Raw genomic sequence first — 23,744 nt, 5'->3', positions numbered from 1 at the left:
CAAATCTATACCCCATGAGAACTCTACAGCTACACAAAAAATAAGTTTATTATTACCAAAAAAATAGGAGAATAAATCTGTGTTTGGGAGTTTGGTTGTCTATTTTGTTTCATTTTGTCGCTTTACAAAATTTTAATATGTTCAAGTTTTAGCTGTCTATCGGTGTGGCGGTTTAACATGATGATAATTGAACATTTCAGTATTTTAACACTTTAATGTATATATGTTTGGGAATTTTAACGCATTAATATTTTAACGTTTTTTTCACTTTCACATATATGTATATATATTTGCTATGTCGTAACCAATTATTTTTGCCAATTTTTTTTTTTTTAACAGTTCTGTTCTGAACTTTTTTGTAAGAGTGCATACTTATGCACAAAATTTTATTTTTTAAAATTGTTTTTTTTTCTTTCATTTTTGTTTTCATTTTTATTTATTTTAAATAAAACCGAATGTTGTTATGAAAATGCTAATTTTAAATAAGGAAAACAAGAACATTTGTATAAAAGTATTTTTTTTTTTTTTCCCTTTTGTATACTATACGTTAAAAATGATTTGTTCTATATATACTTTTTAAAAAATATATTCTATATGCATATTATTTTTTTCTTTTTAATTTGCCATAAAAAAAAAGAAATAAATTAAAAAAAAAAAAAAAAAAGAATAAACAACTAGCCATATACACATTATTGTAGAGTATGCCCTTATACATTAATTCATTTTGTTGGGGTAGTTTGGCAAACTTGTAAATTTTATTAAGTATAATTATGTCAATGGTGAAATAAAAAAATAAATGATATATTGTGAAAAGATAAAAAGAATGTTTATTCTGAGTGAAAAAATAATAGTTAAATAAGTGTACCTGTATAGATGAGCAGTAGCACTGTTAATAAGCAGGTTAAATGACTGAACAGTAGAATAGTGTATAATAAATGTAGAGATAAAAATAGAAATATATCAACGTTATATTATATTATCACGGTAAAAGTGAAATATGATCATTAGCGAATTAAATGCATAAAGAATGGGATGCCTACAAACATACAATGATGCATACATATTGTACAATAATTGCAGAACATTTATGGCTCGTTCAGGTTTCCCATTTTTGCCTTAATATTATAAACATAAGAAATTAAGTGAATTGTAAGGATTAGGATGTACGATATTATAATATATATACGCATATACACAAAAGTGCAAAGACGTATGCATATGTTTATATATATGTATGTACGTATGTATGCATGATTACTCGTTACTTTTCATGCTTTTCAAAATATCGCAAAATTACTTAAATTTAGCATTACAGAAATATTCTGCAGACGTTTGGATGCCTATTTATTCAAAACGCTTAGCAGTTTAATTCATCTTAATTTTGTTATTAAAAATTAAAACTAAAGTATTATATACTAGTTGTCCGTTTTTTGTGGTATAATTACTAGGCAAACACAAGAAAGGCCTAAATGAATAGGTAGTCTACTCTGCTTTTTATATAAATAACAAAAAAAACAAAAAGCTTGCGTAATAAAGTTAACAAAAACTAAAATCCATAAATGAATAAACAAACACAATCAAATAAAAGCTGAAAAACACATATATGAATATATATATATATATATATATCATGTTACATGCATATTCGACGTAAGGTATAATTAAAAAAATGTTATTTTTCTTGAAAATATAATTCTGAGCAAATTTTCAAAAATAAGTAAAAGGGAAAAAGTTTTCCTTTTTTTTTATTTTTCCAACAAATTTTATTAACAAATCTGGAATTATAAAATAACGAAATTAAGAAAATCGAATAATTTTACTGAAAACAAATAATTTTCAAACTCTTTGCTTGTATAAACTAACAAAACAGATTTATGATTATTCTAAATTGCTACGGGGAAAATGGGATTGAGGAAAAAGATCAACTTTCTCGTTCATTTTTTGAGCTTAATGCAAACACTGCACGTGTGGGTACTTGCTAAGGTCGTTCTCAGTGCCTTGTTCCCCATTCATCCCTTTATGTGCTCGCTTATTTAATCACTCGTTTATTTATTAATTTATTTTTTTGTTTATCTAATTTTTGGTCCATCAATGTGTCGGGTTTCTTATTTGCCGAGTTTTTCCCTTACCAGTTTGCACAATTACCATATTATTTTTAATCGCTGTTTCTCTCTACCTTTTTAAAATGAAAACATAGGAGGGTCGGGCGAATTTAATGGATTATCATCATTAGTATATTCCCAGCTGGTGATGTTTTTTATTAGATCCATTAACAAATTATTCCATTTATATTTCATTACATTTGTAATGGATGTCCAATTTTTCTTTCTGTTATCTATGAAATTTTTATATTCATCACGTGTGCACTCTCCTCTATCAAATAAATTGTAAAAGTCGATTATACAATTTTTATCGTTCTCTTTTAGTTCAGTAATAAGATCCGGGTAAGCTTTCCACCATATTTTAAGTAAATCCTTTTCTGAAAGATTACGACAAAATGCTGACAATTTAATATTTGTCCATAACTCTTCTATCATCGCATAATATTTTTTTATACAATGATTATGAACATTAAACCATACAATATACATTTCTTTTTTCGATACAACATCTTCTAATGAATCTAATATTTCTGTCACTTCTTCTTCTGTCAATTTTATTCTACTTTCTAAGATTTTGTTCCCGAAATTTTCATTTTCTACTGCTTTAAATTTAATTTGTTCTTCATTCCCTTTATTTTCTGAGGTCCTATTGGAGAAATGCCCAACTTCAGTTTCTTTCCTTTTCGTTTTTGTTGCATCTTTTGTTTCGTTTTTTATCGTTCTGTTAATAATATTCTTACTGTTCCGTAATCTTAAGTTATCAGCTATTTGCTCACTCTGATGATCGTTTTTCTCATTTATTTTTAATGAATCTTCTGAATGCGCTTCTGTTAAATTTCTTCCAAAATTTGCACTTTTCATTTGTAACCCTAAGCACACATTTTCCTCGGTTAATATTGTATTGATCTCCTATAAAAATAAAATTTTAAAGATAAACATTTTTTAAAAAGTGGTAGCGAATAATTCGAAGGGGAAATGCATTTAATATAAATTTAATATGTAAATATATAGTGTTCACATATATATATTGCGCATATATACATTAAGCACGTATGTGCGTATACATACATGCGCTTCCGCTTGATTAATTTTTCTTCTAACTAGCAACGAAAGAATGGGCAAACAATAAAACAACATTTTAAATGACATATATCTTGCCAAATTTGTAAATCCTTTATTTTTTCTATTCATTTTTTCAATTTCTGACTTGTACAAAATTTAAACAACACTTGAATTTTTCTTAAAGGAAAAAGCACTCCTTTTTTTCTAAAATTGGTATATTATTATTGTTAATAATATCAAAAATATTTTCGATATTTAATTATGTTAAAAATAATAAAAATTAAAAAAAAAAAAAAAAATATTAGTTCTATTTTTATGATGTAATAAATAATGTACAGTAAGAATTCTGCTTGATAAAAAATTGCTAAACCAAACAATTATATTATTTTAAAACCTTTTATTTATTATACATATGTACTTATATATATATATATATAAACTTTAAAAATACTAAATCAGCAGTACTTAAGCTATATTCCACAAGTAATAGGCGATGTTAAAAAGTTAAGTTTTATTTTATACATTTCTATATAATTAAAAATTCTTACACTTAAAAATTAAAAGGGTTACTCTAATGAGCACAAATCAGGATGCATATATTAGAATATCACAAAAGGTACTGTGAAAATACAACTATTATTTTTACATATGGTTATAATAAAAAAAAATTAATTTAATTAAAAATTTTAAAATGTAATTCCATTTTTGCAAAAATTTAACAAAAAGGTGTTTATAATTTTGTAAACAATGAAAAAGAAATTAAAATAAATTCCATATATATATATATATATATATAATAATTCTAAATGGAAAAATATTTAACAGAACAAAATATATCTATAAAAAAAAATAAATATTATATATATATTTATACGTAGTTCATCATAAAAAGTATTTTATTTACGAAATAATTAAATTTAGTTTTTAAAAAAGTGAATGTTGTGCAACTTTGTTTTATTTTCAAATAACTTATGACTATTGAGTATGTGCAATCTGAACTCTTATTTTTCGCAATAGGTGTCTGCTTTTTTTTTTTTTTTCTGTTCTTAAAATCATGACCTATTCTTTTTTTTTTTTTTTTACCACTTTTTTATTCATTTTTACCCAATTAGCAGCGTTTTTTTTTTTTTTTTTTATTATAAATCGGCAAAATAAAATAAAATAAATAAATATAAAAAGAAACAATATTATTATTATTTCTATTAAATATATATATATATATATATATATATATATATATATAATGAATTGTGCATTATTTTAAAATTGTACTTTTATTTAAGCTATTGTGTATTGATAAAATTAAACAACACTAAAAGGATAGCTTATAGTTGTTGATGATAAGCAACTGTGGTATCTTTATAAAAAAAAGATGGTATAATAAATATTAAGGGGGTATAATTTTTTTTTAAGAAAACGCGTAAAAATTAACTTATGGGATGTTTTATTATTTTCAAGTATATAATACAGATTAAGAAAATAAATCTATTTGTTTTGTTGTTTTTGCACCTATATGTTTATATACATAAATATATATATATATATATATATATATATATAATATACCCTTTTTGATAATGTAACATATAAAGTATAAAAAATATGTTGTAAAAAAAGATAAAAAAAATAATTTATAATCTGAACCTACATATTATAGTGCATATATAAACTGAAATAAAAAATGCTAAATGGGAAAGTATGTAAACTACATGTGAATGCTTAAAGGAGTTGAATAAATAGATAATTGCACAGGATATTATGTGTGATCAGGTTGATCTGATTATGAGAATTGCTCTTGCAGTGAAAAAACTGTTAGGGAGTAAATATTATTACTATATAGAGAAAATAATTGTTATGGAGTATTTATGCTACATTTGTTATTTAGGAATTAAACATGAAAAATCTTGCTTTTAAACATGTTCATATATACACATATTTATATTTGTATAAACTTAAAAAATTTCAGAATTGTTAAAAGCAGGTTAAGCTTCTTTTTACATTAATGTTAAACCCATGAAAAAGTAGTTGTACTACTTTAAAATTTACTGTACGTGAATATTTTTCACCTAATTTTATTCTTTTTAATTTAAGAAATAGTATATCCTGAACCTCTATTTTTTTAGTAAATATTTTAAAATAGGAATAAAAAAAAATTCATGGAAAAATAACGCATGACATATTATGAACATATTCATATATTCATATATACATATATACATATATATATATATATATATTTACGCAATCATATACACAAAGAATATATATTTTGTTCATTTTTACTCCTAACAGTAAAAATGTATATATAGTAAATACTAAAATGTTGCATGGATTAATGATAATGCTAATTAAAAATTACAATTGAGGAAAACATTATGACTGTAATGTAGTTGTTTTGATGGATATAAAAAAGGTATTAGGGTGTTACTTCACAATGGCTATTTTTAATTGATCACTTTTTCTATATCATTTCTACTTCATTTATACTACTTTTTCTATTTCAACTTCTATTTCTATTTCAACTTCTATTTCTATTTCTACTTCTTTTTCTTTATCCTTTTTCTTTCCTTCTTCCGTTTAATATTAAAAATATTATTTAAGTGTAACGCTGCTAAAGTCAAAATATATGAAACACGGAAAGGACAATAGCTGAATTTTAAACTGCTCAAGTAAGAGATACCTTAAATAGTACATGAATAATTATACATGAGGTCTAAATTATTCATTAAAGGGAACTACATTGAATGTAACATATTATACCTCATGGAAAAAATTTACTTAATAATGACAACTATATATTATTAACACAGTTCATAATAATTCGTACAAGTCTACCTAAGAATATTTATATAATACATTTGTGCAAATGCCTTTTCAGAAGTTAACTGGAGATATGGGGTTTTTTACGCATATATATACCAATACACAAAATATGGGTTTAATTTGAACTTTTTATTTTTATTATTTGTTCTGTAAGTGTACAGGATATGTGCTGTTTTAATGTATGTAAAAAATTCTTTTTTATTGTAAAATAGAGAAAAGATAATTTTGTCATTAGTATAGTTATTATCATTACTACTTTTTTTATTTCTATTATGTGTATATGTACCATATTTAGCTAATCCCTATAATAAGAAAAGATATAGCCATATTATATTTTCATACTGGTAATATTTTTCCCTTTTAAAATGTATAATTATGCTTTTATATATCATATATATTAACTCGCACTTAAATATTTCATTTTAAAAAAAAGTGAGCTCGTATATGCATCTCCTATATGTATGTATATATCTATATATGTGCGATTTTTGGAAAACAAAACGCGTATTTATTTTATATTTTTTTTCTGAGTATTTACACTTTATTTTTAATAAGAACTGTCAGTGGGGTTTCTGAAAATCCTAGGATATTCGTTAAAAACAAAATTAAAAATGTAATAGTAATATGTCTTTTCGTTTTTGTGAGTTTTATATGATTATCCTAATTGGTAGCATTATCAACTCCTATTAATGTCATTATTGAGTCTTAGTAAGGAATATTATCAAAACGATAAAACTACTGTACTTTTTATAAATTAATTATATAGTGCATTTTATTATTTTATAAGTTCAAATCATTTAAAAAATATATAAATAAAATTTTTTTTTTTTTAATAGTAGTCCCCTATTCCAATACTATACATACTCTCAAATAGACTTCTTGCCAATGTAGCCTAAATTTATTAATATAAGATTTTAATTCCCAATATCTTTAATGAACATATTTTCATTTTGGACATTCTTAATTCAGATTCTTTTAGGAGAATTATACGAATGTCATAAAGAACGAATTCAATATATATTATCAAAAAAAAAAAAAAAAAGATCAATTTTTACATAATATTCCACTTAGTAAATACATATAATACATTATTTAATTATACATAATGTGTATGTATGTGTATATCTTTTTCAAATCATTAAACATATGGAAAACTATTCTAGATGAAGTTTAAGCGGTATAATATAATGGCTATGTAACCGCAGTAAAAGTTACGAAAACATTCCTTTCATTTTATTATTCTTTTTTATGAATTTGTTTGATTTTTTTGTAATAATCTTTACATTTAATATATATATGCATACTATTTAGAAAGTTAATTACCATTTACAGAAAAGTGTTTGTATATATTAATACAATATAATTATGGTAATATTCCTAATGCAAACTTTTATTTTATTTTATTTTTCCACTGCAAAATTAACTTGCTGATTTATGTATTTTACATAACTTATTATAGTATTCTAAAAATTATAATTAAAAGAAAAAACCTTAATGGTATTTATTTGTTAAAAGAGAAAAACGATGAAGGAAAACGGTGACTCTTTGTTTTATTTTACCTTTTAAATTTATAAAATAAGTAGACTTAAATTTTTTATATAATCATATATACATAATTTAGATAAAGTATATATGCAAAATGTATATATTAGTATTTATTAACATATAAACGATATATCTGCGTAAAATAATGTTTTGTTTTACATATTAAATTCCTCTCGCACATGATAAATACACATTATAAAATTATTACAAATAAATAAAATTTTTATAATAATTATATACACAATATTCCATTATACGTTAATATATATAAATACTTGATGGATAATGTACCTTTTTTTTTACTTCCCTTTTTATTTATTTTGTACTTCCATTATATATACATATATATGTGTAATTTTTTTTTGAAAATTTAAAGAAAAAACAATTCCAATAGAAATTTTTTATTTTTCTTTTAAACAAAAAATATAAAAAAAAAAAATTACGAAGATGCATTTTTGCTTTATTTTTCATAAAGATATCTTTAGTTCCTATTTTGTACTGTATTACTTATAAATTACTATTTCATTCTTTATCATCTGTAAAAAGAAAAGCTGCACGGGTGATTTTAAGCATTACTTAAAGCAGGTTACAAGTTGGAACTGCCTTTTTTTTTTTTGAGTAATAGTAAAAATAAATTAATTTTTTCTCATGACATGTATAATGATATACAATATTACTATTTTGTTCTTTTGTTATCATTATTTTGTAATTTTGCTTTTTTGTTATCATTGTTCCATTTGTGTATTATCATTATTATGTTATTTTGTTACTATTAATTTTGTATTTTGTTACTAATAACTTTATATTTTGTTACTAACAACTTTATATTTTGTTAATAATAATTTTATATTTTGTTAATAATAATTTTATATTTTGTTACTAATAATTTTATATTTTGTTTCTATTAATTTTATATTTTGTTATTAATTCTACATTTTGTTATTATTAATTCGTTATTTAGATATTATTTTGTTATTTTGGCATCGTTAGTTCTATTATTTTACTATTATTTTTTTATCGTTCTTTTATTTTCTCGTTTGTTACTTTTTTATTATCATTATTTCGTTCTTTAATTTTCTTGTTATTTTGTTATTTTGTTATTTTGTTATTTTGCTATTTTTTTATTATTCTTTTGCATTTTTCTAATTTTTTATCCTTTTTTTTATACGATATACAATTTAAGAACATTTTTAATTATAATTTTTTTTCAAAGCAGTAAAAAGAAATGTTGAAGAGGAAAAATTATAATATTAACCCCAATATTACAACAACAAGGAATTATTATGGAAACGAAAAAAATGTAGATAATAAAGGTGACATATATGGGGCGGTTTATTTAAGAGCATTAGAAAAGTGTAGAAAAAAAGAGAAGTTAAACTTGCTTCCTCTTTTCATAAAAGCATATATGTTTATCCATTTAATTTGGATGTTGCTTGTTTATTCTAATAATAGTGTAAGATTATAAAAAGAAGTGAATGGCTATGTGAATGCACCAGTGATATTTAATAATTTTGTATGTTTTCCGATGTGTTGAATATATACGTATATATATATATATATATATATATATTTATATATATATGTAACTCGTTTATATGTGGTGTAAAAGTTGGCATTTTTTCCTAATTTTTTTTGCATTAAATAATGTGTGGTATATATGTATAGAAATATCCAAATTTTTGTTTACAGGCGGGTGATACCATTTATAATATGTTAGGAGAGAATTACGATATACCAAAGAATGACAAATTTATATTAAGAACAAATAGAGTATTAGTAGAAAGTGCAAGGAGTTTAAATTCCTCTTACGAAACTTTAGAACAAAATATAGTAGATAAAATAGAAAATATTTATGAACAACAGACAAGAAACATAGCATCCAAGATTATGGCTTTTATAAAAAAAATTGATTTGATAGTTGAAAAAGAAATAGTAAAAGCTTTAAAATATATAGATTCTGAAAAAGAGGCTCCAATTAAAAGTGGTATGAATTTTTTCGAAAAAGTCAAAAATTTTTTCAAAGGTTTAAAGATATTTTCAACACCCGTTTTAGCTACAGTCACTGCGTTGGCAGCTTATTATATTAAAGCCCATTTAATTTCAGCATCATTTACTCTGACCATAGCTTTCATACCCTTTTTGTCAACATGTTATTTAATATACAAGGTTTATAAGATACGCAGTGAAATGGCATAATGAAAATTAAAAACATGTACAAACGCCCATACGAGAACATATGCTTATATGTACACATATATACAGATAAATGTAAACCGACTTTGTAAGAAAAACTTCTTTTTTTTTAAATGCAAAGGTAAAAAGCAACTCTATACAGACAATTATAATATAAGAAGCTGTTTAGATATACTAACAGGTATGAAAAATTTTAACGTATGTAATATCTTTGAGTGTTTTGTGCCCATTTAAGGACTTATAATTACAAATTTTGAAGTGGTTAAGGTTAACAGGATGTATATATATATATACATTTCGGTACGCACTTATATGTATGAGTGTGTATGCATATAACTATCCACTTTTTAATATCTTAATTTTTAACTATTTTTTTTTTTGTTTTTTTGAATATATGTACCTCCAAGCATATTTGAACATTTTATGGATGACATGTATATGTGTGTATATATATACATGTACACATACGTATATATACAGATCACAATTGTGCATTGCGTGTACCGAATTAAAATATATTGAAATACGTTAATTAGAAATATAATTTTTTAGAAGCTTAATATCAATTGACGTATTACGATTTGTATGTCGTTGTACATGAATTAATTAGTAAAATGAATATTTTTATTTTTATTCTACATTTATTAACTGATACTTTAAAGTTTCGTAAAACATAGGCATAAATTTTCATTTTTTAGTAGTAAATGGTACGATATTATTTATAAAATGCATGTAATTTTATTAATATTTTTTGGAACAATGTCTTAAGTTCAAATACGTAAGAGTTATTACATATATGTGGATTTAATGAAATCAATGAAAGTATTTTTTTTTTTTACTGTTTATTTTATTTTACCATTATGCCAAACAACCATTTCAACATTTTATCATATAATTATTTTATTATTTTCCTTTTTTTTTTTTTTTTTTTTTTTTTTTTTTGTAATAATAGAGCTTTAAATTTAAGAAGTCTTTTATCAAACTTTGTATAAAGGTTTGCAAAATTTTGTTACCAATATTTTATTTTTGGAAAAAATATATTTTAGCATAATGAATTAATATTTCTGGGTTTTTACATCCTAAATTAAAGTAACGAACGTAGGTTAGTTATAAAATGATATTATTCTTATTAAGTAATTTACTGTTATTTAATTTAACTTAAGTTTTAATAATGGACGTAAAAAACTAGTATTCTAAAATATTACATATAAGTAAAAGCATAAGCATAATGTTAAGAATGGTTTTATATTGAACAAAAGAAAACGAATAAATTCCGTTAAATATGTTATAAGAATAAAGATATATATATGTGAACATACATACATAAATATGTGTACATATATATATTTATATGTATACATATATATGCGTATTCATTTGTTTCGTAAGACAAGGTTACTGCATTTATAGAACTGAAATTGACGCTCCATAAAAATGCCCTTTATATGAAAATTTTAAAAAATGCATAATTTTTTTTTCTCTTAGTATTATGAAAATTCCTTTACATAAGTGAAGCCACTTAACATTTTTCTGAAGCATTTTTTCATTTTGAACATTTGTTAATAGTCCTTATGAGAGTGATGAAGTACTCAGTTTCTATAAGTAATATTATCTCCTCATTATTCAATAAATGCGAATAAAGATGTCATAATGTGCAAGATGTTCTTAAGATGATAATGTCAATTATGTTATAAGAGAAGGATTTAATTTATTATGCTGAAGTACTTTTAATAAATATAAATTCTTAATAACAAATTTATATTATCATTTGTTATGTAGAGATACATGTAAATTCAACTATTAATTATTAATAAATTACCACATGCAAAATTATTATTAATATTATTCTAGAAAAAAGATGTACTATTTTTCCAATATAATAAAACAGACCACATTAGATTATACATGTTACATAAAAGAGTATAGGTATTTTAAATTTCCACAAATATTATAAGTTTCTAAAATTTCTATTAAAAGGATTACTATATAGGGGGACTTACCTGTGAAAGCTCATGTTGTTACATGTAAAAGATGCAAAAAGATTGTTCGGAAGAAAAATTAAAAAAAGAAAGAGGGGTAAAATAAGCAAAATATGAGTTATATAAATAATATACTTTTACTATTTTTTTGAGGTGCTACAATCTATATTTAATTAATTATGAGTATTTGAACTGTACATATAAATATATATATGTATACGGTTACATTGACGAAAAGCAATTATTTTTTGAATATATTTGTGAACTCTTTATTTTTTATTCTTTTAATGTACATTATAATATTCTTGAAAAATTAAAAATATGGAGATAAAAGAAAACTTTCCACATTATTAATATAAAAGATACATTAGTTTTTTTTTTTGCTAATTTTTATATATTTCCGTAACATACGAGGATTTATACATTTGCGCTATGCACAAAAGAAACTTTTAAACAAGAAAAACTATTTTGTTTCGTAATAAAATATTTTCATAAATTTCGTTATAAAATTTGTTTATAAAGGCCCATCTGCTTATTTTATATATATAAAATATTACTATGAAAGTTTAACTACACCCTTTTTCATAAAACATTAACTATTCTCGGGAATTTTTTTGGTCATTCAAGTAATTTTTATAATACACTATTTTACATAACTAGCCAAAAAAAAAGAAAAAAGGAAAAATCTTATATATAAATAAAATATCATAAATAATATTTTTATTTATTATGTAACAAAGATAATTTTTACTGTATAATAGCATTACTATTGAAAATTCTGTGCTATAATAATATTATTTATATTTGCTTTAAAAAATTTTATTTAAGGGAGGAAATTTATTAGCAATTTTTAACACTAAATACTATTATTATTGCAATGTACAAATAAATATATAATAATAATATATATATATTATATCTAAACAATGGAGTAAATATTATTAAACTTATTGCGAAACGAGAAAATTCACCTGTGTGTTTTTTTTTTTTTTGTGTTTTTGGATTTGTTTAAAATATTATACATGCAGCTCAATTTTGCAAGGACTTTTTGCTTGTAATAGTTTTTTTTTTTTTTTTTATGTTTGTACATAATATAATGTATATATATATATATTATATTTTATTTACTTTTTTCTAATAAAAGTTATTTTTCGGTTAGGTTGTATATATTTATGTATTTATATATATATAATTCCTTTAAACAGAAAAGAAATTTTTGCATGTAAAAATTTGTGAAACTAGGGTTTAATTATTAGAATAGGAAACTTTAAACACAAATTTTCATTGAGTTTTTTTTTTTTTTTTTTTTTTATATATCCATACTTCCATTATTAGTATAATGCAATAGTATATAATGTAAAATTTAATAATTTCTACATAATTGCCAAAGAAAAAAATAAATAAACCTAGAAAAAAAAAGAGTTAACACATAGAAGTTGTAATTCAGAATTTCTTAATATATTATATATATATATATATATTATTGTACACGGATAAAAAAAAAAAAAAAAAACATTAATTATTTCACTTAATGTAAGTATAAAAAAAAAAAAAAAATTACCGTACTATTGACCCCCAAATCAATCTCTTTTTCTTTTTTGTATGTATATATTTTCTTAATATAATTGTTATTCTATAAAGAAAAATAAGGCACTATTTTAAAACAGTTTTTTTTTCTCTTGCGTTATTGATTCTATGACCAAAAATTAATTAATAAATATATATATAATATTATATAGCACATGTGTATATATATTTATAAGATATATATATATATATATATATATATAATACAAATTATACATTTTATTACGATATAATTTCAATTAACATTCAAAAAGAAGTAATAAATAATAAAAAGTTTTGTATATAATAATAGAGAATAAAATAGATATTACATTTTTTTAAAAATTAAGCCCATTTAAAATTGTTATGTTTTAAATATTTCATGAATCTATTTTTTCCCAGCTTTGTATAAATATATATTATTAATAATATAGCATAAAATAACATGATTATTAATATTTTATATAATCCCCATTTTATAATTTTATGAATTATCACGGTTAAAAGTTTCTTTTATTTTATTAAGATTTATTGTTTATATTATAATATTTTATTTAATTTAATTTTTTTTTCAAAAAAAAAAATAAATATAAATTACTGTAATAATAAAATTTATTAATTATTATATATATATATATATGTATATATATAATACTAGGGAATATGCTTATATGTAGGTATACAACACATACTTTTAGTATTTTATAAATTTTTTTTTTCTTTTTTATTTTATCTTTTTTCTTTTTCCCTTTTTATAAATAAAATGTTTTTAAGTGTTTTTTTATAAAAAATTAATACAAGAATATTTTTGACGTATTTTTTGTTTATCCTCATTTCCACCTTATGCTTTATTATTTATTATATTTTTGTGAAATAAAAAATGATAAATAAAAATTACAACTGCAATTTATCTAAACATAATGAAAACTATCAACGTAATATAAGTAACATATTTAATAGATCCAACATGTGGACGGTGAAAAAATGTCATATGAGAGAAAAAATAATTAAATTTCCAATTCTGATCAAAATAATTACATATACTATTTTAATATGGGTAATTCACTTATCTCCTAATAATAATGTAAGTCAAAAATAAAAGATCTAATTTTATTATGTTTTGCGTTATTTGAATTTTCTTTATTTTGTTTTATTTTTAATTTTTCTTTTTTTTCTCCCTATATTTTATATGCTACATCATTTTGTCCTTTTTATAGTTGTTTTTGTTTTATTTTATTTTTTTTTTTTTTTGGATTTTTGCTTCATAATTAATTGTTACGTATATGTAATAATAATTTTTTTATAAAATAATAATTTTCGTTTATAAGGATACATATACACATATGCACTTATACCCACGTATACACAAAAAAAAAAAAAAAAAAAAAAAAAAAAAAAAAACAAATAAAAAAAAATTTTTACAACTTTTTTTTTTTTTTCTTTGCTTTGTATTTTTAGTGCACCTCATATAATTCATGGAATAGCAATGCGAATAAGTTAGATAAAATTTCAAATTTTAATTTCAAAAGATCATTAACAGAAATTGATGAAACAAGTGAGTCTGTTTTTCCAACGCAAGATGTAAATGTTGCATTCAATTCAGAAGATGGTGCAAGTACAACCGAAAATTTAGATAATGATGATTTTAATAAGGTTTTTTTAAATCATTTAGAAAATAGTGATGAGCTAAATGAAGATATACTGGAAGAATTGAAGAAAAAGCTTGAGGAAAGCGAATTAAATGATGATGTATTAGATAAAGTAGAAGAAAGTGTAAATGATGATATGTTAGATAAAGTAGAAGAAGAAAGTGTAAATGATGATTTGTTAGATAAAGTAGAAGAAAGTGTAAATGATGATATGTTAGATAAAGTAGAAGAAGAAAGTGTAAATTATGATTTGTTAGATAAAGTAGAAGAAAGTGTAAATGATGATATGTTAGATAAAGTAGAAGAAGAAAGTGTAAATTATGATTTGTTAGATAAAGTAGAAGAAGAAAGTGTAAATGATGATTTGTTAGATAAAGTAGAAGAAGAAAGTGTAAATGATGATTTGTTAGATAAAGTAGAAGAAGAAAGTGTAAATTATGATTTGTTAGATAAAGTAGAAGAAAGTGTAAATGATGATATGTTAGATAAAGTAGAAGAAGAAAGTGTAAATTATGATTTGTTAGATAAAGTAGAAGAAGAAAGTGTAAATTATGATTTGTTAGATAAAGTAGAAGAAGAAAGTGTAAATTATGATATATTAGATAAAGTAGAAGAAGAAAGTGTAAATGAAGTGGAGGAAACTGAAGCAAGTGAGGTATTTTATAATTTACTAAAGAACGATGAATTAAGTGAAGAAGTACCTTATGACACATTAGAAAACATAGAAGAAAGTACAAATATAAATGATAACGAACTTGATAATACGCAACTTACTGCTGAAGTAATTGATAAGGTATTTGGTAAAGTAGAACAGAATGAAGAAACACATGTTAAAATATTTGATAATGTACAAGATATAGAAGAAGTAAATGATGAAGTATTTAGTGGTGTGGAACTAAATGAAAGAGACCATGATAACATATTAGATAATCCACAACATACAGAAGAAGTATTTGATAAAATATTTGGTAAAATAGAACAAATTGGAGAAGTATATGATAACGAAGAAGTAAAAGATAAAGAGTTAGAAGATGTATATCAAAATGCTTTTGATAATATAGAGGAACATGCAGAAGAAGTTTCCCAGGAATACGCGCATGAGGCTGTAGAAGATGAAAGTACACTGAATTTTTTAGAAGAAATAGAAGAAAATTTAGTAGATAATTTAGAAGAAAGGGTAGAACAGAATGGGGAGGATGTAAATGGTAATTTTTTAGAAAATTTAGAAGAAAGTAAAGAACATATAGAAGATAGCTTATTAGATAATGTAGTTGAAAACCAAGACGAAAATGTAAAAGATAACATCTTCGATTTTCTAGAACAAAATAAAGAAACAGATGAAACCTCATTGGAAAATATAAAGGAATTAGAAGATGGATTGTTAGATAATATGGAAGAAAAAGTAGAAGAAAACAAAAACGTTTTGAATGACTTGTTAGAGAATATAAAAAACGATGTTGAAAAAGAGGAAAACATATTAGAAAGTTTACAAGAAATAAGAGATGATATGTTAAATAATGTACTTGTAACGGAAGAGCCAAGGGAAGAATTGTCAGATAATTTAGAAGAAAATATAAATGTAAATGAGGAAGTAAATGAAAATGTTTTACATAGTTTAGAAGAAGTAAAAGAATGCGTATTAGAAAATTTAGAAGAAAATGGAGAATTAAATGTAGAAGGTAATGAACTAGATATTTTAAAAGAAGTGAATGGGGAATTATTAGAAAATTTTGAAAAAAAAGTAGAAACAAATGAAAATGCATTGCTAAATGTATTGAATTTAGAAGAAGTAGTAATGAACAAAGATGCATTAGAACATGTTTTCAAAAATATAAATGGAAACGAAGAAACGAAGAAGGAAAACACAGATGTTGTAGGAGGTCCTGTAACAGGTGATAAGGAAGAATCTACAGAAGTCGTTGCAGAAGAAGATGTGGAAGAAAATGAAGAGATAGGTGAAGAAGAAAATGATGAAGAAACAGCAGGAGAAAATGAATATTCAGAAGGTATGTTAAAAAATGCTGACAAGGACTTTAAAGAAACGTTATTAAATATGTTTTCAGGAGATGTGCAAGGATTGGAAAAGGAACCAGAAAAGTTTTATGAAAACTTAAATAAAAACTTATTAAGTATGTTTTCCGGAAATAAAAAGGAAATCGAAAAAAATGAATCAGAAACATTAAGTGAAGAGGAGGATGTGTCTACTGATAATACTGAGACTGAAAATGATGAAGCTTTGTTCCAAGGACAAAGTGAAGAAGAGATTAAACAAAATGTACAAAAAATACTTTCTGGAAACGTGAAACTACCTGAAGAATTATCAGAAAAATTAAATGTAGACCCCCAAAAAAGTTTACTAGATTTATTATCAGGTAATTTTGACCTAGAAGAAGGTGAAACTGATGATTTAGATGAAGAAGATGAAACTTTGATGGACAATATGAGAGAGTACTTAGAAAAAACTGTTCAAGAGAATAATGAACATAATACACAAGAAGTTGTAGAAGAAGTAGTACAAGAAGCAGCAGATGAAATTATGGAAGAAAATGAGGATAAAAATGTATCAATTATAGTAGATAATAATTTTGGAGAAGGTGGTGTCAAAGAAGTAGTACAAGAAGCTTCAGAAGAAATAAGGAAAGAAAAAGAAGAAGGAGATGTATTAGTAGCTGAAGAAGTCAAAACTGAAGACATCAAAGAAGTAGTACAAGAAGCAGCAGATGAAATTATGGAAGAAAATGATTACAAAAATGTATTAGTTATTGGAGATAATATTGGGGAAGACGTCAAAAAAGTAGTACAAGAGGCAACAGAAGAAATTATGCAAGAAAAAGAAGAAAATACAGTACTTATTGGTGAAGATAATATTGAAGAAGTGAATGAAGTGGTACAAGAGGCAGCAGATGAAGTTTTAGAAGAAAAAAAAGAAGAAAATGTAGCAGTATTTTCAGAAGATAATATTGAACAAGATGTTGAAGAGGTAGTACAAGAAGCTGCAGATAAAATAATGGAAGAAAATGTATTAGTAACTGAAGAAGTTAAAACTGAAGACGTCAACGAAGTAATACAAGAAGCTGCAGATGAAATTATGGAAGAAAAAAAAGAAGAACGTGTAGAAGTAGTTTCAGAAGTTAATGTGGAGGAAGACGTTGAAAAAGTAGTACAAAAAGCAGTAGAAGAAATAATGGAACAAAATGATAAAGAAAATGTAGGAGTTATTGGTGAAGATGTTACCGAAGAAGATATTGAAGTAGTAAAAGAAGCGGCAGATGCAATAATGGAAAAAAAAGAAGAAGAAAATGTATCAGTTATTGGAGATAATAGTATTGGGGAAGACGTCAAAGAAGTAGTGCAAGAAACTGCAGATAAAATAATGGAAGAAAATGTATTAGTAACTGAAGAAGTTAAAACTGAAGACGTCAACGAAGTAATACAAGAAGCATCAGATGAAGTTTTGGAAGAAAAAAAAGAAGAAAATGTGTCAGTAATTTCAGAGGAGAATATTGAAGATGATGTCGAAGAAATAGTACAAGAAGCTGCTGATGTAATTGTTCAAGAAAAAGAAGAAAATTTGGCATTTATTGGAGAAGATAATTTTGAAGAATATATTAAAGGAGTAATACAAGAAGCAGCAGATGAAGTTTTAGAGGAAAAAAAAGAAAACAATGTAGCAGTATTTTCAGAAGATAATATTGAACAAGGTGTTGAAGAGGTAGTACAAGAAGCTGCAGATAAAATAATGGAAGAAAATGTATTAGTAACTGAAGAAGTTAAAACTGAAGACGTCAACGAAGTAATACAAGAAGCTGCAGATGAGATTATGGAAGGAAAAAAAGAAGAAAGTGTAGCAGTATTTTCAGAAGATAATATTGAACAAGATGTTGAAGAGGTAGTACAAGAAGCTACAGATAAAATAATGGAAGAAAATGTATTAGTAACTGAAGAAGTTAAAACTGAAGACGTCAACGAAGTAATACAAGAAGCATCAGATGAAGTTTTGGAAGAAAAAAAAGAAGAAAATGTGTCAGTAATTTCAGAGGAGAATATTGAAGATGATGTTGAAGAAATAGTACAAGAAGCTGCAGATAAAATAATGGAAGAAAATGGATTAGTAACTGAAGAAGTTAAAACTGAAGACGTTAACGAAGTAATACAAGAAGCTGCAGATGAGATTATGGAAGAAAAAAAAGAAGAAAGTGTAGCAGTATTTTCAGAAGATAATATTGAACAAGATGTTGAAGAGGTAGTACAAGAAGCTACAGATAAAATAATGGAAGAAAATATTTCAGTACTTTCAGAAGATAATAATAAAGATATTAAAGAAGTAATACAAGAAGCTGCAGATGAAATTATGGAAGAAAAAAAAGAAGAAAGTATAGCAATAGTTTCAGAAGATAATATTGAACAAGATGTTGAAAAAGTAGTACAAGAAGCTGCAGATAAAATAATGGAAGAAAATATATCAGTACTTTCAGAAGATAATAATAAAGATATTAAAGAAGTAATACAAGAAGCTGCAGATGAGATTATGGAAGAAAAAAAAGAAGAAAGTATAGCAATAGTTTCAGAAGATATTGTTGAACAAGACACCAAGGAAGTACTACAAGAAGTTGCTGAGGAAATTATGGAAGAAAAGGAAAAAGAAAATGTATCAATTATTGGAGATAATAGTATTGGGGAAGACATCAAAAAAGTAGTACAAAAAACTACAGATGAAGTTTTAGAAGAAAATGAAGAAGGTACAGAAGAAGTAGATTTAAAAAGTGACATATTAGATAATTTAGAAGTAGATGCAGAAACAACTGAAGGTGAGCAAGAAAAAGATGGGGCAGATTTACAAGGAGATTTATTTAAGATGTTACCCAGAAACGTGCATATGAATAAACAGTTATTAGGTAAACTACAGGATTTTGTAAAATCGAAAGAAAATGTATCCAGTATGATAAAGAGGGCCACAGGTCGAGATGTACCGGAATCAGAAATTGAATCCTTGAGAAATATGTTTTCAAAATCTATTAAGAAAAGTGGACAGAAGAAAAAAGATAATGTAAAATTATCTGAAAAATCCTTGTCAGATAAAGGGTCAGTAGAAAAGGGAAAAAAGAAAAAATCAAAAGATAAAAAATCAAGAAAAAAATTACCAAGTAAATTAGTTCAAGAGGAAAAGAAGGAAAAACAAAAGGATGAAAAAGAAAAAGTTGAAAAACTGAAGGTTGAAAAGCAGAAGGGTGAAAAGCGAAAGGGTGAAAAGCGAAAGGATGAAAAAGAAAAAGTTGAAAAACTGAAGGTTGAAAAGCAGAAGGGTGAAAAGCGAAAGGGTGAAAAGCGAAAGGATGAGAAACAAAAGGATGAGAAACAAAAGGATGAGAAACAAAAGGATGAGAAACAAAAGGATGAGAAACAAAAGGATGAGAAACGAAAGATTAAAAAACCAAGAAAGAAAATGTCGGAGAAATTAGTAAAAAGTGAACAGGAGAAGTTAACTGCACAAAATTTTAAGGACAAAGCACATGACTTGTCGCAAAAGGTGGGATTAAATTCAGAAACAGTTAAAAAACATGTGACAACAGTAAAGAATTTTGTTCACAGGGTAGATGAAGAAGTTGAAAAAGAAGTAAATAGAGCGTTCAGCTCAAAACGTGAAACGAAAGATGTCGTTAAGACTAGCGAAGGATTTTTTAGTAAATTAAAAAATTTAATAAATAAATATAAAATATTTACCATACCCTTTTTCACTGGAATGGGTTCTGTAGGACTATTTGCATTTGGAGCTGTTGTTTCCTCTATATTGTCATCATGCATAACCATATTTGCAGTATCATATCTTTTATCAAAGGTAGATACAACAGTGAACAAAAAGAAGAAAAGACAATTTTATTCCTTGTATGTCGATTTGTTTAATGAATTGCAACATAGTATAGGGGCTTATTTATCAAGTTTTTATGATAAAACCGAGTAAATATATATATATATTAATAAATTTTACTTAATAAAAATGTATGCTTGTAAATCCATACATTTAGAGTACAATTTTTTGTACTCTCAATAAAATTTTAGTATTTAAGAGTAACTTGAAAAAAAATGTACTTAATTTTTTTTTTTTATACCTTTTTAATTGAGGTTTTTATTTTTAAAATGTGTGCTTTTAGTGTACAATTTTGAATATTAGGTAATATTTTTTTAACTTCAAGTTTTTTCTTATTTTTTCTTTCATATATTATATATATATATATATATATATATATATATATATATATATATATATATGTAATATATGCGTATAAGTACATATATATATATATATATGTACGGTACATGTATTAATATGTGCATGTATATATGTATATATATATATATGTTTTACTAATATTAATTTTGTATATATTTGATGTAGTAAATTTTTATTTAATTCCTTTTTAACGTATATACTGGTATGAAAATTTTATATATACATGTCATTGTGTGTACATATATATTTATTAATTTATATGTATATATTTGAATGTATTATAATTTGTAATTTTTTAAAATCGAAAAAAATTAAAAAAGTTAATGGACCTAACGTTTATTTTACATATTTTTAATTTTCAAAACTTATGGTTTATGCATGCTTATATTATGGTAAAATAAACTATTATAATAAACTTTAATTTTTATTATTTATTATTTAATGATTATTAATGTAAATATTATAATAAATTATCTCATACTTCGATAAAATAAAATGTCAAGTAGCCATGTGCAGAATAAAAATATATAATATCGTTTTAGCAATAACTTTCATTATTTTAAATTATTATTTTGTTTTATAATATTATTTTTTTAATTTTGTTTTAGAGCAGACTTTAATTTTTATTATGACTATTTTTTTATACGAAAATTGTATTTTTGAGGATACTATGAATTTGGCTATTTGAATAGATGGAAATATTCTTGTTTGTTTTTCCATGTACATGTTTATAAAACACACCTAAATAAATACAATTCATAAATTTAAATGTAGTAAATTTATCTAGCGAATAATAATTTTTATAAATGTTTTATTCGTAGTAAAATTTGTTTTTTGAGTTTTTAAGAGTTCGCGTGAGTCACAAGATGTATAATAAAATTTTATATACACTAAAAAAAGTTCACTACTATATGTTATTTAAATAAACATATACATGTGTATATGCATATATATATATTGTATATATATGCTATTATTTTCATTCATTAATTGCGTATTAAGATAAAAAGTGCTAATATAAAAGTGACTAACTAAAACTAATTTTTGTAAGATGAACGTAAAAATAGAAATATCAAAGGCTAACAAACTAGGGTACATTTCCCCTAGAAGAAAATACACAAAATTTAATTATAAATTAACACAGTGATGTTATATTTCTCTCTCAAACAACATTTATTTGTATATTCAGAGTATATAATAATTATATTATCCATAACTTGTGCATTTTTTATGAATACCAATATATGGGGGACAGTTGCAAAAACAATAGCGATCTAGTTTTATTTTGAACTCTTTCTCTGCATTTTATAAAAATTACTAATTCAAATAAATCTCACTTTAACATAAAGAATAATACTTGTACAGGAGAAAGTAGGAAGTTGTAATATATATGAACACGTGCACAGATACGTACATGTACATAAATGGACTCATAGATATACATACACCAATACATAAATGTACATACACAGACACACATATATTATATATATATATATATGCAGGTGTACCTTGTGTAACGTAACCTATTCTTCATATTGACATTTGCACATATATAAAATAAACACTTAAGGAAGAAGTGGAAGCAAATCATCAAAGATTTTTTGATGTGCATAAGTACTGTTTAATTTAAGGATAAACCATATTTTTATTAATTAAAAAAAAATACTCATAACAATTTAGGTAAAATAATAATTTTTAAAACTTTTCAATCTTTTTAATAAAAAAGAAATTAACAAATTGTTATTAAATAAAATGGAATATATTTTTTTAGAGCAATTTAATAGGGTAAGTTTCTTATATGTAATTATTAAATTATATTGGTTAATCTATTTACGTATATATTTTAACTATAAGAGATAAAATGTGAGACGATTAAATGAATGTAATACGTAATGAACAGCAAAAATAAGTATTTTTTTTTATCTTAACGCGATATATATCCTTTTATATGTAAATTATTCTGAATCTATGAAATGAGAGAATTATGAAAAAAAAAAAAAAAAAAAAAAGATTGCTTTATGTACAATACTTTTGGAATCTAAATCATAATATTTTTTATTTTGAACTTTTACGTATTTTTATTATCATTTTATATATTCTTTTAAATTATACATTTTTTATTTTCATATTATATATTCTTTTAAATTTTTCGTGTTTTTTTTTCAAATATATATATATTTTTTTTCCCATTTGTCTTTTATAGTACTTTTTCAAGACAACTACAACAGACGCATTTTAATTTAATATATAAATGTGTATGTATATATATACATTTTAAATTATTATTGATTCAAAATATTCATATTTAAATGAGAACGCGTTAAATATTTCGCGAAAAAATGAAAATTATTTATTGATTATTCTTTGATTTGCATAAATATGCTTAATTAAAATTGACGTGAATTTTTTTGATAATTATAACATTTAAAAAATAAATTAGGAAAAAATAAAATCTCCTAAAAATGTCCAGTTCAGTTGCACAAGAATTTTGGAAATATTTTTTAAGTAGAGCTAATAAGTTTAAATAATTTGTATCATTATATACATGCTTAATAATATAGTGTTAATTTTTAAGATGCGCTGTTATATTTTT

At 23.4% G+C, this 23,744-nt stretch overlaps 3 protein-coding genes across 3 annotated transcripts; 2 read left to right on the top strand and 1 right to left on the bottom strand.

The window, feature by feature from the left end:
* Positions 1–2,180: 2,180 nt before the first annotated feature.
* Positions 2,181–3,293, bottom strand: PmUG01_04012600 (Plasmodium exported protein, unknown function; the record flags this gene model as incomplete). Its single annotated transcript, XM_029003118.1, has 2 exons — positions 2,181–3,011; positions 3,144–3,293. The coding sequence occupies 2 exons, from the start codon at positions 3,291–3,293 to the stop codon at positions 2,181–2,183; spliced, it is 981 nt and encodes a 326-aa protein (XP_028859584.1).
* Positions 3,294–8,757: 5,464 nt separating this feature from the next.
* Positions 8,758–9,728, top strand: PmUG01_04012500 (Plasmodium exported protein, unknown function; the record flags this gene model as incomplete). The annotated part of the gene is made up of 2 exons (XM_029003117.1): positions 8,758–8,985; positions 9,222–9,728. 2 exons carry the CDS (start codon positions 8,758–8,760, stop codon positions 9,726–9,728), a joined length of 735 nt encoding a protein of 244 aa, XP_028859583.1.
* A 4,422-nt stretch (positions 9,729–14,150) lies between these two features.
* On the top strand, positions 14,151–20,878 carry LSA3 (liver stage antigen 3, putative; the record flags this gene model as incomplete). Its single annotated transcript, XM_029003116.1, has 2 exons — positions 14,151–14,354; positions 14,729–20,878. 2 exons carry the CDS (start codon positions 14,151–14,153, stop codon positions 20,876–20,878), a joined length of 6,354 nt encoding a protein of 2,117 aa, XP_028859582.1.
* Between the last annotated feature and the right edge of the window lie 2,866 nt (positions 20,879–23,744).

The sequence above is a fragment of the Plasmodium malariae genome (assembly GCF_900090045.1).
Source record: "Plasmodium malariae genome assembly, chromosome: 4".
Taxonomy (NCBI): Eukaryota; Apicomplexa; class Aconoidasida; order Haemosporida; family Plasmodiidae; genus Plasmodium; species Plasmodium malariae.
This window is presented reverse-complemented; position numbering and strand designations above follow the sequence as displayed.